Source organism: Corvus moneduloides, chromosome 1 (assembly GCF_009650955.1).
Source record: "Corvus moneduloides isolate bCorMon1 chromosome 1, bCorMon1.pri, whole genome shotgun sequence".
Lineage (NCBI taxonomy): Eukaryota > Metazoa > Chordata > Aves > Passeriformes > Corvidae > Corvus > Corvus moneduloides.
In genome coordinates, this window is record NC_045476.1 from 47,173,079 (window position 1) to 47,191,243 (window position 18,165).

General features: G+C 36.6%; 1 protein-coding gene across 5 annotated transcripts in view; it reads left to right on the forward strand.

Moving 5' to 3' along the window:
• ANKRD28 (ankyrin repeat domain 28) overlaps window positions 1–18,165 on the forward strand; it is a 119,061-nt gene that overhangs the window by 64,903 nt on the left and 35,993 nt on the right. For all 5 annotated transcript variants that reach the window (XR_004240084.1, XM_032108689.1, XM_032108680.1 and 2 more), the window contains 4 exons: window positions 1,400–1,478; window positions 11,717–11,787; window positions 14,647–14,847; window positions 15,496–15,583. Coding sequence is in view for 4 of the 5 variants with exons in the window: in XM_032108689.1 (XP_031964580.1) it covers window positions 1,400–1,478; window positions 11,717–11,787; window positions 14,647–14,847; window positions 15,496–15,583 (439 nt within the window). In the remaining variant the exon portion in view is untranslated. The remainder of the gene's footprint in view (window positions 1–1,399; window positions 1,479–11,716; window positions 11,788–14,646; window positions 14,848–15,495; window positions 15,584–18,165) is intronic.

Consider the following 18,165-nt stretch of genomic DNA (forward strand, 5'->3'; position numbering starts at 1 on the left):
TGCTCAATTTGGAATTTCTTGCGTGTAATTCAAAAAATTTTGTTCGGAAACCCTGCTAATATGGTGAACTGTGTAGCTTTGACTTTTTCTGAGCAGGGACTAAACAGGGAGTAGGTTGGTTGGGGCAAGAGGTTGTGTGTGCGGTGGTGTTTTCTTAGAGGGGGTGGTTCAAATGTTCTGAATTCTGAAGTTGTCCTTTAAGTTTTAGAAGAACTTCTTGGGTCTCAGCTCCAGTTTTGCTATAAGATTTTTCCTGCCATGAACTCTAATTTTATTCTTCTGTGATGCTAGCTCTTGAGTCAGGATTCACTAAATAAGGTTACTCTAGCAAGGGAGAAGAATGCTTTTCACAATAAAATGTCAATAAAAAATGTGTGTTAATTTTATGATAGTCGTGACACAACCGTTGAATTAATAGAAATATCTTGTCACTTAAAATTTCTTGCTGCATATAATCTTGATCCCTCACCCCCAGTGTATTTGAAACTCTACTAAAAAGATCCAGACATCCAAGCAGAGCTTAGACCAGAACCAGGATGCTGACTGATTATCTGTCTCTTTTCTGATTTCTCACCAGCCTTCCCTCAGAGAGCAAACTGGTTGGTTCTTGTTCATTTTTATCACCCACTGTGATGTGATCTTATTTTTCTGATTTAGCTGTATACTGGTGCAGGGAAATTGGCACTCATCCTGAAAGAGTTGAGAGATATTTTTTGTTAACCTTTCAAAAGAGAATCTTCATTGGTATATATTGTGCATTGATAAATAAGATCTCTTACCTTCAGAAAGACCTTAGATCAGCTTGAACTAATTAAAAGTAGTGGGTGTTACTTGCAGAGTGGGTTTTTAGCAAAATAAATTTCACCTCTATCTTTTCTTCACTTGTTTACAGTAAATGAAAGAGTTGAAATTGGATTCCACTATAGCTTCTTTTCTGTTTTCTGTTAAAATAATAACTTCTGAAATTGCTTTAAACTTCACAAAGAAAATGTTTCTCACTAATTGTTGCATATGACAATAACACAGTTTCTAACTGTGTAGGACAGACTCGAATTCTTGTCTCTGGAGACAAGTGAATGGTGATTTATGACTGGTGGATTAATCTAAAGATGTGATGAGCATCCTGTGTGCATCAGGAAAACAGGGGTTGACTGTGTAGGTGTTAAGAGCTCCTTAGGGAGAAGCATGCTTGTGCTAGTAAATGTGACTGATGTCTTTAGAGTAATTAGTCCTAGTAAATGTGACTGATGTCTTTAGAGTAATTATGCTTTTTTAAAAATATAAAATGTACAGTATTTGGAAGATGAACTTTTATGCAGTGTTTTTCATAACATACAAAATGCTAAATCATACTTTTTTTTATTTTAAATAAAACCTTTTTTCCCCCCTCTTACCACAGGATAATGAGAAAAGGACCCCTTTACATGCTGCTGCCTATCTGGGAGATGCAGAAATTATTGAACTACTTATTTTATCTGGTATGTTCTGTTCCTGTTAATGGAAAACAAATAACTATGCGCATCCAAAGAAGTATTTATGTACATCTTAGTTTGTGTAGCTTTTATTGAGACATTCAATGTACTTGAAAGTAAAGATGCTTGTACTGAAATTTTGGGTTCCAGACTTATTAGTGTTACAATACTGTGTAGTTGTGCTCTAAAATATTTCTTTGTAGAAAGCTTTCTCAGTTGTAGCTATTTTTATTTGTAGCTTGATCAGCTTTCAATAGTTCAACACTAGTTTAAAGAAGTAGTAGTGTGTATGTTATAGGTAGATGTTAGCAGCATTGCTGTCATTCTGAAATGCCCTTCAGAAATGCAATTACATTTGAATGTAGAAGATGACATCCAGAGTTGGTTGTATTATTTTAAGTATCTTTGCCTGTTGGCTTAAATGCACAGAATATGATTAGGACCAGCTGAAAAAGTTGAAATCTCATCTTTTTTCCCTATTTATTTGTACTAAGAAAAATTCCAATTTCTGTAAAACAGTATACTTTGGGGTTTTTTTTAAAAAAAAAAAAATACAAGAAACTAAACCAAAAACCTAAAGAAGAACGTCATGACTGAAGGACTGAATTGATTGTCTTTGATCTTGGACAGACAGGTAGCTTGCAGCTGAATCCATAATACAGAGCTTTAAGCTTATATAGAAAGATGAAACTTAAGCAGTCCCACAGAACTACTTTAATCTCCAGTCTGCTTAATTGCACACCTTACCTGTGCAAAGCTGGCTACTTCCACTACCCCATCAACCCTTTATAACAAATTCTGCTTTAAGGACATGCCACTTTTAGGATTGTAGGAGTTGCTTCCAGACCTTCAACTGAAATTGCTAGGCATAATTTAATTTGTTATAATTTTAGGATGATGTAATATTTTCATTATATATATTAGTTATACTCTCTTTAATTATATATACATATAATAAATATACATGATGTGATATTAATTAATATAGCTATCTTATGAACATACTCTATAGTGACATTTTGTTCAAAAAAGTTCACTTTTGAAGAGGCGCAAGGTTTGAAAATCTAAAAAAGTGCTGTTTTTCCCTAACAGGAAGAAAGGCAAGTTCTGATGATTCTTGAAAATATATAGTGACCCTTTTCAACAACTAACAATGTTACAAACTTTGCAAAGTTGTAGTCAGCTACTTCTGAGAGTGAATCTTCAGTGGTTTGGATGAGCACAGTCCATTTACCAGAACTGTCATAGAACAATATACCCCTCTCTCAGGCATAGGCCTTATAAAGAAGGGAAATTCTAGTTTAGATGGGAATGAAACAAGACCCTGACTGGTGGGCAGTGGTAGGAGAAGAAGTATTAGTCCTGCTATTTGGGCACATGGCATGGGTTTAAGTATAAGGAAAAATGGAGAACAAAGAAGGGAGGTAAGAATTAGGGCTGTATGAATAATCCAAAATGGAGCAGTTGCATGGAGAGCTTGTGGGTGCTGCAGTGTCTGCAGATTGTTCAGGGATGATGTGAGACATTGATATGTCCCAGACAGCATTTTTTTAATGAAAATTAAGATTTGCTTACAGCAAAACAATGCATTGGATAGCTGCAAATCCAAAGATTTGAAAGCTGTGGCAATGTCAGTCCAACCTTGCTGTGCTCACATGCTGTGCTCTGGACTTCAGTACCATGTTGTGCCTTGCTGGAGAGGCACAGCCTCCTGAAAGTCCTAGGGAGAGGCTGCACTGGGAGTGAACCAGGGTGGTACAGTGAGGGATGCACAGGTAGGTGTGAGTTGTTGACACATTTGTGAGTGAGTGAAGAGGGACATCAGTTGCAGGATGAAAGTGATGTCTGAGTGTTCAGGCTGTTCAGTTTGCGAGGCTATGCTGTACTTGGGCACAAATCTGTATTACCTGCCTGCAAGCAGTAGTTTTAGGCAAGCCTCTTAAATCTTTAAAAAGCAGTCACCAATTTAGTCTTCTTCATTTCTGGATGCTGGATTTGAAATCTTTGTGGTTGGTGAAGTGTGAGCACTCAGCTGTATCAGAAGTGCTAAGCCAGCTGCTTCTCAGAGAAATCAGGTCTAAGTGTCTCAAAATGCACAAGTTATGATTTGTCTTTTAGCTCTCTTAATTGAAAGATGAGGAACAGAGGTTAAGTATATTTATCCTCTCCATTTCATATATTTATCCTCTCCATTTCATAAAGATAAGGAAAATTCATCTGTTGTGTTTCAGCTGGAAATCAAATCTCTCCTTTGAGACAGATGTATAATGTTACATACTAATAGATGAGCATTAGGGAGCAAATAAAGAACATCTATTACCACAGCAAGGCTTGAAAACTGTTGTGTTGTAAGACCTCTTTTTTAAAATTGAGGAAAGTGGTTTGTTGAATAAATAGCATTTCTGTGCAACCATCTCCTCTGCAGTAAATTTGCATGTAAAAATTGTGTATGTGACTTTAACTGACCTATTGTAACATACCTGCACAAGGAATTGAATGAAGTATAGACTGCTTTCATCCTAGCATTTCTCACCTTGTGAAAGCTTGTCTTTGCAACTTGTAATGTCCTCTAACATAGCTTTGCTGGGATGTTACTAGGAACCACTTTACAGTTTTTCTGCTGTGCAAACTATTCTACAAAGACTGTTTCCTTTGATGTTTTTATTCCTTCTTCAAACTGGACCTCAAAATTACTGAAGTCACTATTAATCTTTCCACTATTCAGTGGCTCTTACTTGATTCTTTCTCATTATTCTCTATTCTTAAAGTGTTATTATACACTACTTACACATAGGGTTTTTTAATTTGACTGGAACGTCTTTTTCATCCTGCTCCAGGGGTTCCACATTGCTTTCAAATATGTATTGTGGATCATATGTTGCAGTCACAATGTCTTTATATTACTTTGCTATAGACCTAAGTAACCCATATTGCACATGCTGAAGATAAAACTGATTGAGCCTTTTTGCTGACTTTTTTGGAGTAAGTTTTCAGTCTTTAGAGCATTCTTACTTGGTTGTTGAATTCTTGAGATATTTTCCTTAAATCCTAAGGTTGCTCTGTGACCTTTCCCATTGTCTTTTCACCTGGACAAGGAATCTGAAGGTGATGGTTTGGATACAGGCTCCAAACATCAAAGAAAATTGCTTTACCCAGTTTGGGCCTGGACATTTAGATTGCCTTTTGTTTTTTATTTCAAGACTGAACACTAATAAACTTGTCCCCTGCAGATGTGAATGTCTTACCAACAGATTTTTCATACCACTGTGGTCTGTGGAAGTCTAAATTTTCAAATCATCTCTCACTGCTGGATTGTAGCTTGATGAGCAATTAGCATTCCTAGATTTGTTGTGTAGGGAGGTGACCAGTAAATAAAGAGGAGGCATGAAGATTATTTATAACATCCAGGAGGATAGAACAGAAGTTTATATTTTAGTCACTCGAGAATCATAATTTTAGAAGCCTTTTCCTTTTTGTATTACTCTGGGAAGAGTAGTAACACTCATCACAGTTGTTCTTTTTATGACCTTTGTAGAGCTCTCCATCCTCATGCACAAATACATCTGTCTACTTTGCATAATTGCACTGACTTTAAGAGTGTAAACAATGGGAAACTACTGAGAAGTAGAAAAGTATAATAAAGTCTCAATTAACTGAATGTCCAGCTTTTTCTTCTTTCCAAGAAGTCCTGATTTAAAAAATCAAACTCTTCTTTAAGTCCTGCAAATGAAGTGTTCTGGTGAGGCTTCTTGCTTTGTAAAAGAACCATTCTGTCCAGTTGTCCCATGATTTTTAATACCATCAGAGTCTACTGTGCCAGGAAGTGTCACATGAAAAGCAGAACAGATGAGTGTGATCACAGAATGTGTTCTTTTGATTACTAACTTTTTCCACTTATTTTCTAAAATTAACATGCAGATGATTATTGCTTTCACTGAAATCAATGTAATTCACAAAAATCAACATTTGAATTGTTGGTTGTTTTCTTCTGAATAGATTTGGTTACTATATTACATTGATACTTAAATACTAACACAACACATTGATGTTTGCTTAACCCAGTATTTTCTCTGCATGAAGCTCAGTGTTACATGAGTATGGCCAAACTCAATCTCATTAAGGTTTGGCAGCCCCCGAGTTTTTGTTTCCTCTGGGTCAGCTGAAAAATGTAAGAATCATGCTGATGCTGGAAAGCTACCATTACAGTAATAACAGATTTTGGAAGCCAGTAAAGACCCTTCAGTGTTACACTGCTCTACCTGTATTTCTTCCATCTAATTATGAATCCCTGTGAGTATTAGAGATCCATGCAATGACAGTCACACAGCTCAGCTGTTGAAAGGCTCTTGCTATCTCAGCCCCAGCCGAATGAAGCTCCCTTTGTTTGGATTGCAGATGTACCCACGCACTGAAGGCGTTTCACAGGGGCCCCTTTGACACTGACTGGATCTTTCGACCTCTTCCTCTTCTTTTGACAGCGATGTTGGCTGATGTTTTTCAAACTGGCCTAACTTCCCCCTGGCAGCAGTAAAAGTCAGTTGCTGTGGAGAAAGTAGCTCTGATGTTCTTTGGGAGAGAAAATTAAGCTGACTCAGGAGAAGATAGAATTTCTCAGTAGCTTGAGTCAGAGAACCTCATGTTGCTCGCTGAAGCTCAAGGGGATGGCAGCTGAGAAGCAGCAGAAACTATGACATTCTAAAAGGAAATTGGCTTATACTGACAAATCAGTAAAATCCTGGAAGGATGGGTTTGACTTGATTGTGGATTTCCTCCCTTTTGTGGCCAGTGTATCTCCATGTGCTTTTGGTTTTTGTTTTGTGGGGTTGTTTTGGGGTTTGTGAGGGGTTTTGTTTGTTTGTTTCTTAAGGAACAAAAATAAAAACTGTTCTTGAAGTATCATTTTGTCTTGACAAAAGATTCCAGACCTGTTCCTCTTAGATTTTTTCACTATGCTGTAGATCTTCTGCTATGCATTTAGCTTTGAAATAGCAAGAGGCTTTCTCTCCATAAGGTCTTACTCATTATTTTTGCAGCAATGATTTTCCATGTATCCAAGTTTTCAATAGGAAATTACACCCAATTTCTATTACTCGTTATTCCAATTCATATCTCAAATCTTCTTTTGCTTTAAAAACTTCTCTGTCTCCTCCTGACTGTTTGCGTATTTTTCTATCTAAGGAAATGTTTTCTTCTCTATCTATTTATTCTTCAGTAGAGTCTGAGAATTTCTGCTTGCCAGTTTGGGTACTTCCAAGGTCTCTAGATAAAAAAGTGAATCATTCAAAAGGAAGAACTTCTGAACATATTACTACCTGTCAGGAAAATAATTAAATAGAATTTAATTACAGTAGGACTAGTGGTTACTCTCAGGGATTTACACCTGAGATGTTCCTAACTTCTCCAAGATAATTCCTAAAATTATTACAGTATACTTGTTTTTAAGACAAAGTTTGTTACTTTCTTAAATGCACTCTATAAAGATCTTATTTACATCTTTTCTTCCTAAATAGACATTTCAGAGTTTCAGATACTGAACATTGGGTGTCTGTATTGCATAACTGAATGAAAACACTTTTGCTTTCTTTGCTTATGTTATGATATTGCTCAGTCACTAGCACATCTTGTACAATAACAAAGGAAAATACGATCCTTGAGAATCTAAAAATACAGACTGCAAACAGAACAGTGGAAGGCAATTGACTACTTAAGTCAGTACTGTGAGCAAAGATGAAAATATCTTGTCAGTTCTGTTGTATTTTTTAATCTATTTCCAGCTAGTGACACATAAGTAATTCAGCCACTGCATTCATTAGTCTTCTGAGGACATTTCCAAATAGGAAGAGTTCTGGTGCAGAGGAGCAGGGGAGGAGTGTCACAGCAAGAGTTTTTGTGAGCGGAACACAGAGGTGGTGTGAGACACAGGGCAGTGCTAAGAGTTGTGTGGCAGTTTATGGGTGAAGGAAGAGATGTGTGGTTGCCCCTTGCAGCATTTCCTGCTCAGTCGTTCCTTGTCTGTCTTTCTAAGAGATGGTTGAGATGCTAGCTCTTACTGGAATGTAAGGATATGGACACCAAGAAGTATGTAGAAACGTATGTTTCAGGAATTGGTGGCTAATAGCGCATTTAAATGTGCAATTGCCACACGTGGACTGGTAGAATTAAACCCCCCAGGATCATTCTGTAAATCAGTGCACGTATTCAGCTGGAAAATGTGTCTGTTGAAACATAAGTTTGCTAGAAGTAAGCATCACGAAGCTTTTCAGTAGTTTCTATACTTTATTAAATAAAACGTCTTTCTAATTGTCAGTCTTGTGAGTACAACTTGGCAAGATGAAATGTTAGATTCAGGGACAAGGGAAGAAAATTATGTAATACTTCTCTCTCATTCCCTCCCCCAACCCCATGTTTTGCAGAGCAAAAGTCCTGCTTTTATATTTACTTAGATGTGTAAACTTACTGGGCTGTACTAGCAAAATTAGTGATGAAAGGGGTGATCTTGTTTAATATTTTGGCTTACTGCACCAACATGGAAGAATAATTTGCTTTGTTTGGAAGGTGATGTTTTAGGAGAGGGTCATTTACATGATTGGATCTTAAGTTCAAGTTGACTATTTGTGTTCCAGCATTGTGACTGCTCTCTCTGACAAGCCCCTTAATCCTTTTCCTGCAAACTCTACGGCATTAAAATAATTGAAATGTAAGAAATCTTATAGTAAACAAATGAGAAGTTCTAATAAACATGTTAAGACCAGGCCCTTGAAGTCTGGAAGATCCAAGGGACAGAGGCAGGGAGGGGGAGAAGAGCAGTTTGTTTGGGTTGTTTTTTGTTTTGGTTTTTTTTTTGTTTTGCGCAGTGGGGATTAAGATACACTGTACTGTGCTTTGAAAAAGCAAACTGCTCATAGCTGGCATTTGAAATGTAAGAAATGCCCTGGTTAACATGTCAGCAGGTTGAGCTTCACAGGGATAATATTGCATTGGCAGTCCTGTGCAGTAGGTTATACACATGCATGTGTTCAGACTGTCTTTCAGCAAACTGTGAAGCAATATCTTAAAGCAAAAGTTATTTGGTAGAGGTGTAATACAATTTTATAACATTTATTTGCAGTGGTATGGAGTAGAGCTTTTCCTCAGATGATCAAGGCTGTAAACTCCCTCACTGTTGCATGGTAGGACTGTGATAGGTTTGAGGAAGCCCATGAAGGGTCAGGGAGGAACAGTGACATTTTCCCCAAATCATGTACTAGGCAGTGAAGAGCAGCCGAGAGGAGAATTATGTCCTCAGATGCAAGGCTGTTTGGAGAAGCTCCTTTATGAAATTTAAATGATTCTTGGCAGCATGGCTTCTTGGAGAAATTTAAGGGCAAAGTATCTCTCTATTAATTTAAAAATGTTATTTTGTTTAATGTCTCTAGAGCTGTAGATCGCCCAATTCCCACATTAAAAATGCATATATGTTTTTGTTAGTACATTTATTCTGATTATTGCTTAAAAACTTTGTCTTTCAATATAGAAAATTTGCAACTTTTTTAACAGTTTTTGTTGTGGAAGGAAAAAACAAGCTTGGTGGTTCTTTCTTAAGTAAGTCCATCAGAGATTCAGATTTGTTATCAAAAGTCAACTTTGGCTTTTCCCGTGTCTGAGAATCTACAATTCTTTGTGTATTTGAAAAGTTAACTTAATTTAGTATCTGTACATGACACTGTTTTAGTGTGCTAGACCTAGGCTTCCTTGTTTCTTTGGGTGGAAGGTGACTTATGGAATGGGGGGCATATATTGCTGTTATTTTTGTTCTTTTGAGAGGACCATATTCCTTTTAGATATCACTTCAAATTTCCTTAGACATTTCTCTGGCTAATGCTGATTTTCTTTCTTACTTTCACATACTCTTTTCTTTTAGTCTTAGCAAGTGTGGTTAACTTACCATTGTGAAAGCCTTTTGTATAGTATCTTTTCATATTTATTTCTTCTCTCTTCTGGTATAGTTTTTAGGCCGTGTTAAAAGTACCAGAAATGTCAATAAAATCTTAACACAGAAACACTGCTTGGCCTCTAAGCACATTTTCACTTAGAGCTAGAGCTTAGGTAACTGCTGCTGTTTTGGAGTGGAAATGTGCATTTCTCCACTTCTGGTGGGCACGTTTCCTTTCCTGTCTTGGGCTTCATTACTTGGATGGTTCTGACCTGACCCCAAGTCTTGCAAATGCATTTTCCTCAGGAAAATCGGGATGGTAATTAATGACTTTCTAACTCACTCAAGTTCTTTCAAATGCTTTAAAGACATTTGTGTCCTAGAGTAAGAGATAGAAATCAGACTATGAAAGTCTTTATTCCTTGTTTGTTGGCTAGATGTGAAGTCAGGTGGAGCTTGGAGTATGATTTTGGCTCTTGCTTTTCTCATCTGCTAAAAACAAGATGTGGCCAACAATTACCTGGAATATAATCAAGAATTACAGATACTTTTGAAATATATTGATTACATTCTCACTTACCAATCATTACTTCATTATATTTGTGATGTCATTCATCACTTACTGTCTTTTGGGAAGGATTTCTAGTGACTTTTAGAATACTCAAATTCTTTCTTTGCTGGAGTTCTGTGCAAGACTTGATATAGTACAGTACACTATGGCACATGATGTGGTGCAATGCACCACTGGGTCCTTAGGATGTTTGACAAAAACAGATACTTGCAGTATCTCTTAAATTTCTTTTAGATTACAGGGGTTTTCTTCAAGTGGACTTGGACTTTTTCTTCCCTATTTATTAGCCTTATTTTTCAAAAACTTTTGCACTTAGGAAAATAGGATGACATCCTATTCTGAAATTTAGATAAGGAAAGATGGAAATCCCTGAAATTGCAGCCAGCAGTTAGACCTCAGTCTCTGTCCAGTGCCTGGAAGACCTGGATGAAACTGTAAATTTGGATCCTGCATCAGCTTCCGTGTTCTGTTCTTATGACTGAAAGGCATTGATTGATTCAGAACTCAAGAGAATTGACTTCAGATATTTGGTTTGCTTAGTATATACAACCATGATTTTGTACACAATGCTATGTTTCTTGATCAAGTGGACTGGGAGAGACTTCTTTGTGGGTGCAGGCCTTGGATCAAAATACCCTGTTTCTCAGTTGAGTATCCTGACTTGACCTGCCAAGCTTTTGGCATCTTGTTTCTTACTGGCCTTCCATCCTTTTCTGTTCTTTGCATAGAAAAAACTGCAGTGGCTTCTGACATACCAGTATTATGTTTAGCCTGAGCAGTTAATCAGCATTAATGTTACTGTTCTTTCCAACAGTATTTCCAAGAATGTAAGATTCTTGGAATGTAAGATTTTGTCTAAGCTATCCCTGTAAAATCTCAGAAGTTTCAAAATAAAGATGGATAAATTTCCAATCAGGGTATAAACATCCTACGAGGTTATATATGTGTGTGTATCAGTAAGAGATTAAGTTATTAACCTTAATCATTAAGTTTTCTTGTTTGTTGGAGTTCACTGGAAGTTAAAATGTAGTTCAGCTGCTTCCTTCAGGGGAAAGAAGTTCCCAAACCCTTCTTTCCTTTCATCATTAAGGAAATAATTAAAATCCAAACCCAGGCTTGTGTCCCTTAGAGATGTTTGTGCAGCTTTATTTCCTGGGGACAGGGACAGCTGTTCCTTGAGTGTGCTTTCAGAAGTAGAGAGGTGTGGCTGTCATGAAGGGAGGACCAGGAGGTCCTGGCGGGGGTGGGGCTTGGTGACCTGCTAGAGTAGTGAAGATTTGTTCCCAGACTAAGTCCCAGTAGAAGAATCATCCTCATTCTATATACCTGTCCATCAGATATGGCAACCACAAGGCAACTGGAGGCATGGGGAGTAAATGCAGCGTCTTTCTGTATTTTAATGGAGAATTTCAAGTATAGTGGGAAACTATGAGATTTTTATTGCTGTATGAAGGCAAGGAATTCGTCTTTCTTACACAGCGGCCTTTTATGTGGCTTTGGAAGTGCAAAAGATTATAGAGGATGACCTAATGTAAAAGTATATTTTGATGTGGAAGAGTATTATTGGTGCAGTCTTAAAAGTATTTCCTCAAAGAGTTGACTTCAGCTGGAGAAAAGATTCCTTTTCATTTTTTTGCATGAAAAATGCAAAGAAATGCCTAGAATAAGTAAATTCCAGTAGTTCTATCTCTGTTCTTGAAAATATTTCAGTCAATTTGTAAATATATTTTAAATTTCTGTTATTTTTATTTTTTGTTACAGGAGCTAGAGTTAATGCCAAAGACAGCAAATGGTTGACTCCTTTACATAGAGCTGTAGCATCTTGTAGTGAGGTATGTTGCTCTTTTTGACTACTTTGTGTTACAACAAGACATCTCAAATTACCTTCTGCCCATTGTTCATTTTTTAAAATGTGAAGCTACTCCAAATGTTTGGAATTGCAGAACATTTTTGCAGCGGTTTGGCCTGTTGAGGGTATATATATATGTATATCTCTTGCTTGAGCACTAAGAAAGGAGGACAGCTATAAACTTTGAGTTCTCAGCTTTGCTCTCTGTGACTACCCTAGCAGAGGACTCTGCGTGCAGCGTCCTCAAGTCCAGTTTACTTCTCCTAGGGTAACCAGAATGGCTCAGCAGGAGGGAAGTACAGATGAATTAAGATTTAGAACAACTTTTACAGCATGTTCTTTGCATTTCTTTATTTTTTTACATGCTTATCTGTTCAGGCATTGAAGAAATAAAAGGTTCTATAAAGGCTTGCCAGTGTCTTTTTAAAAAAGTGATTAATTAATAGTATTGAATATCACTTTAAAAATTTTAAGTGGAATGTAGACTGTTTCTCGAAGTCTTCCAGTTATACAGTTGTGAGAATATAATAATGCAAGAAATCACTTTGTTATTGTTTCTCTGTGGTGGTTGTCCTAATAAAAAATTTAAATGCCTGTAGAAGATCAAAACAAACAGAGAAATGCTGAGCTTGTTATGTGGAAGAGTTTATGCAAAACCATCTCCTTTGAGATCCTGAATCAAATTGATGCTCATTTCAGTACATCTCAAATAAAGGTTTTTTATTAGTAAATTTTTGTTTGGGAAGATAGAATTGAATATTTTAGTTTTGACAAGCATTGAGCTTCAAGCGTTTGATCCATGAGCTGTCTAAATAAGCCTTGTTTCAGTTTTTGCTTTTGAATTCCCTGGATAAATTGCAGTATTTTGTCACTAGCATTAATAGCAAAGTTATGTAGAGATCATGTTATTCAAAAAAACAGCATTTGAAAATGAATCTTCAAGGGCGCTTTATTCCCAAATGCTGTTTGTTCTTGGGATATTTTTAGGCTGTTCCTTTGGGAGCTGACCGAAGCACCAAATGCTGCGTTCTTCAGAGCTGAGGAACAATAAAAGCTTCTCCACATCAGTAATGCTTGCAGAGGCAGAGGAGTGCTGCAAACAAACTGAGTTTAAATGATAACTTCAAGAAATTCAGCCACGGCCATAGTTATTTTTAAATATGGAAGATTTTAAACAAAATATTAATCAAAGGCAAACAAGACAAGTAAACCAGTCAGATGTTTGGTAGACGCTTGTCAGAATTCTCTATTTATAAACACAGTGAATCGTGGGAGCCCATATACATGGTTGATATGTGTAAGCACTGTATTCTAGCTGACAGACCTATATGGGTTTGGGGCACTGGATAAAAAGCTGTAATAAAAATACTTGATAATGATTTCATTAAAACTTCTGGACTCTTGAAGTAAGGACAGCTGCAATTAAACAAGGACACTGAAACTTAAAAAATAGCTGGAGTTATGGATTTAGCTGTCAGCTGCACAAGTTCAGGCAGCTTCATGTCAAGACAGTCACATTTTTATTTGTGTGTGCCTGTTGCAAATTAAAAAAAAAACCAAACCCAAAGTAGATTCAGTCATGAACTTCATTAATGCATACGCACATAAAAATGAGATTCATTGTTTTTATACTAATGTTATGGTGCTTCCTTCTGCAAAAAAGGTAATAGCTGTTCTAAAATTTCCTTGTTCTGATATGATATTTCTTACTATTTGGGTTAAAAATACAAGAGTTAAAATATAATTAGTTTTTTAAAGTACTAAATCTACTTCAGTTTCTCAGAGAGAAGAAGACCTATTCAATTTTCTTATTCAATTACAAGCCTGTGATGCAGTATTTTCACTTTTGTGTTTGTTCCTATGTAATTTTTTATGGAAAGTACAATAAATTTAAACATTTTAAATATGATTTATTCTAATATAAATAGGATCAATACTGAGTTAGCATTCTGCTCACAGCTGAGAATAGTACTTTACTATTGTACCACAGTGTAATTCAAAAGCTCTAGTAACAACTTGTGGTAACATGTTTTAAGTTCAAAGTGGTAATCAATTATTTGTATGCTCAGTGACTGAGTTGGCAGTCGCCAAAAGCAATTAGTGAATCGTGGGAAGGTCACACAGCTGATGCAAAATGCAATATTTATCATCATGTTGATACTACCAACACGTTTATTTTTTTATGCATTCCAATTGCGTGCGCATATTTTAATGGGATTTGTTTATTTTGCTGTAAGAATTACAGTCTTATTTGTCAGATTTTCACAGCTTGTAACAAAAGGAAATGAATAATCATTTGAGAGATGGAGTTCAGTGGAATATTTTGAAACGGTTTTCATGAGTTTTGCAACAGTGTATGTTGAAACTTCTTGTGACCGTGCACTGTTTTATCTGTGGTTCTCTAAATGTGCATTTAATCATCTTGAGTTTTGCCATTTGTAGACTTGGTCAGTTGAAAAATTTTGCTTGGCAGATAGATGAAAATTCATTATAAGTTCATAGTACTTCACTAATCCTTGGCTAGGGAATCTACTAATGGAAGAAATCCTAGGGTGGTTAATTAAACTTTGGAAATCAGTTGTGATGACAAAACAATTTTCCATGTGGCTTAAGAAACTAGATTAAAGACCTGGAAATGGTTGGTTTGGTTAAATCATTCATGTCCTTGAGAACATCCCCAAGTCTGGATTTATGATGAAGTACAAATCCCAAAGTGTCCCAAAGATTATGTTTGCAAATGAACAAATTGTAAAGAGTTGTTTTCCACTGTACTGTCCTTAAATCCAAGGCTGTCATTTGAGATCTTTACTAAGTGGCTTGGTTTTTTTGTAAATGCTTTCAGGATGCTGTTCAGGTGTTGTTAAAGCATTCAGCAGATGTCAATGCTCGTGATAAAAACTGGCAGACACCCCTCCATATAGCAGCTGCAAACAAAGCTGTGAAGTGTGCTGAAGCTTTGGTGCCTCTCCTAAGCAATGTAAATGTGTCTGATCGAGCAGGCAGAACTGCATTGCATCATGCAGCCTTCAGTGGACACGTTGAGGTAAAAGTTAATTTTCTTAACTTGTTTTCCACTCATCATTCTGTCCCTCACATTTCTGATGTTTCATTTTTGAGTTTAAAACCATTTCTCCCCAATTCCCTCAGAAAACCCCAATGCCTATTTTGTATTTGAATTTGTTTTTTGTATTCATTTCTGTGCAGAAAGGTTGTGGAAAATAAATGTTACTTCATTTAATTGGAAGTTTATTACAGTATTCACTTTTCTTACGACAGAAGCAAATTTGTCAAGTTAAGTGGAATTAAATTAGTAACAGCTAAATTTAGAATGGAAAAAACAGGATATTTTTCTGTTCAGTAAATAGTGAACATAGAGAATATGTTGTCACTGAAGTTTGGAGGAAATATATGTATTAAGCTCTGACTCAGTAGTCCCTTAGTAATAACATGAAGATTTGAAAGATTTCATGGCTTTGCCATATTTAGCTGAGAAGTGTGTTGTTGACATGAAGTTTTGTGTTCCTTACAGTCACTTCATTGTGACAGCCATTTTTTTCAAACGTACAGAATATTCAAAACCCAGCACATTTAAATGCTCTGAAAAGGCATAAATTTTTGTTTTCTTTTATGGTTTTCTCGGTTGAAGCAAAGTTTTCCATTATGAATAGAAGATTTCTCTTCTTTATCTCAGATGGTCAGCTTACTGTTGTCTAGAGGGGCCAATATTAATGCATTTGACAAGAAAGACAGACGAGCTATACATTGGGCAGCATATATGGGTATGTACATATTTCAGTTGATTAATACTGTAGTAATAAAGAAAAATCATCTCATGTTTTGTGGTTTTACATATTTCTAGGAAAAATATTTGCATTGTAAGCATTTAGGTTATCTGTGTCTGCCAAAAAAAATCAATAGTATAGTTCAAATTGTCTTGTAAATGTGTATTTTGTGGTGAGGAAAATCAATTTGTTGGAAAAAGAAAAGTAAGGTAAGTAGTTTTATTCTTCAGAAAGGAGGAACTATGTTCTTCAGTCAGCAAGTCTAGTCACAGGTGGAAGAATTTTGCAGTAATGCTAAACAAAAAGTAAGCAGTTAATACAAGGGGCACCTGAAACAGAGGATCGTTACAGCATCCTCAGGGATTGTATTTTCAAAGAATATTTCATCTCTGAAACGACAAATTCTTGCCTTGCCATTCTTATTCCAGGAGAGGATAATTATTGTTCTTATGGTCTTGATCAATGCCCTGGCAATACTGTCAGAGTAATGTTCTTCCTTGCCTTTTATCAGACTTGAAAAGAATTGAATGTGCCATTGAATTATGAAGTGATCATCACAGCATAATGTTCTTAATTTAATATTTGAAGCTGGATGAGATTGCACTTCAGGTACCGATACCAGTGCTTGAAACCTCAGAAGTTAAAGAACAATCTTCATTATTGATCTAATGTTCTTTGCAATATTTTGCATTAGTGTTTTTTAATGTACTTACATCTGCAAAGCAATGTCTGTGACAATCTGTCCAGCCACCTTACTGAAGGTGGTTATTTGCAAAATTTTGTTGAACGAAATTGGTGCATGAAATGTCAGCAAACTGACAAGTGTCAATGAGAGGCCAGAGACACCTTCTGGCTTGTGCATACCTTGATGAGAGAAAAGTCTTCAGTTTTTCAGATAAGCTACATTTATTCCAATTTTAATCAGTGCTGTTTTGTAGACCATTGACAGGAAACTCTCTTAATGAACAGTCTATGGGCACGAAAAACGTAATTTAACTGATGTTGATCTACCTAAATATCCTTATAGACAACAGAGAAGAAAAAGCTTTTGAAAGTCTTCAATCAAAGTAAAAAAAAAAAAAAAAAAAAAAATTACATTCTCTCTCACAATTTAGAGCCATTGTACATTGCTCCAGTTGTTTGAAGAACACCTTAAAAGCTTTCCACCATGTAAAACTGATCATAAAATAAAAAAGTTATGCTTTTTGTCACTCTACTATAAATAACTTTCTAGGGTTATATCCATTGTTTTCGCTTCCTTCCTGCTTTTCACCCGGCTCCATTGCTGTCCAGCTGCAAAGCTGCGACTCAAATGGACTTACATTCCTGTGTGCTGGTGTTGCCCTCATTGGTGCACTGGGATGTCTCTGCAGCACTTCTCACGTCAAGTACCTTGCTCTTCTCTCTGAGAGTCTTCCACTGATTGCTGCTTGCCTTTTCAATGCAGGTCAGGGTGGTTTTTTTTGTTTTTTATCTTCTCTTTAAACTTTTTTCTGCCACTGTTCTCTTCACTGTCTCTATTCCTGTCACTGCTTTCAATATCTTTTGTACTTCTGTCTCTCATGTAGGGCTTGTTTTCATTCTGATCCCCATTGTATTTGGGTCAGAAGATGAGTATCATGTTTGCATTTCTCTTTCCCTTCTTTCCTACTGTACTGAGGTAATTAAGTGAAATATTATTGCAGCACTTCACATTGCACTGGTAAAGTCTTATGATTTTTGTTGGTATAGCTAGGTGAAATGGTGTTTTGTGTGCTGTTGGGTATGCAGCATAAAATAACTATCACAGTGTCTGCATGTTTATAAAATAGCTTTGTCTATATTCCTTTGGGTAGGCACTTTATATTCAAACTTTTGCAAATTCTCTTAACTGCTTAAAAAGCAAAGACCCACACTCTTTGTGAAGCACTTAAACTGAAAGCTGGATTTGATACTTTCTACTTAGATGTCTGACTGGATAAGTATAAACATAAGTATTCACTGTGCCCCTCATCACTTCTTTAACTAAGGAAAGGGTGTCACTAGAAAGGTAAAATAAAGAGGCCCCATGTGTCTGTATGGGTCAGTTACAGAGGTAAAGCACCAAGTGTATTGTGGTCTGTTAAACTCACATATTTCTTTATTCTGCAGACTTTGTCATGACTGTCCATGTGTTTTCAATGATGATGTGGCAGTTAAATTAACTACGGAGCAAGAATGACAGATATTTGGTTACCCAATTTTCTTGGCCTCTTCGCAGGCAGTGTCACAAGTGCCTACAAGCAGAGGAGGAGCATGTGGGCATGGAGGGGGAAAGCTCATTGCCCTTTGCAGCAGTGATGGGTGTTGGTGTTGGGGTCCCTGGCCCAAAGCTGGCAGTGAGAGCTACTGCCCACCACCTGAGGGTGGGCTCCCTGCTCTCTCTTCTCTTTTCTGCCTGGAACTTCCCCACGTCACTCCTTCCTCATGATCCCAACTCGACTCTTACTCTCCTTCCATTGTCTTAGGAGAGCAGCTGATGCTTTTAAAAGGCTGCAGCTCCTCAAAGACCATCTGAGTCAGTCTTTAAAATAGAGCTTTACTAAATCCTGTATGATGTG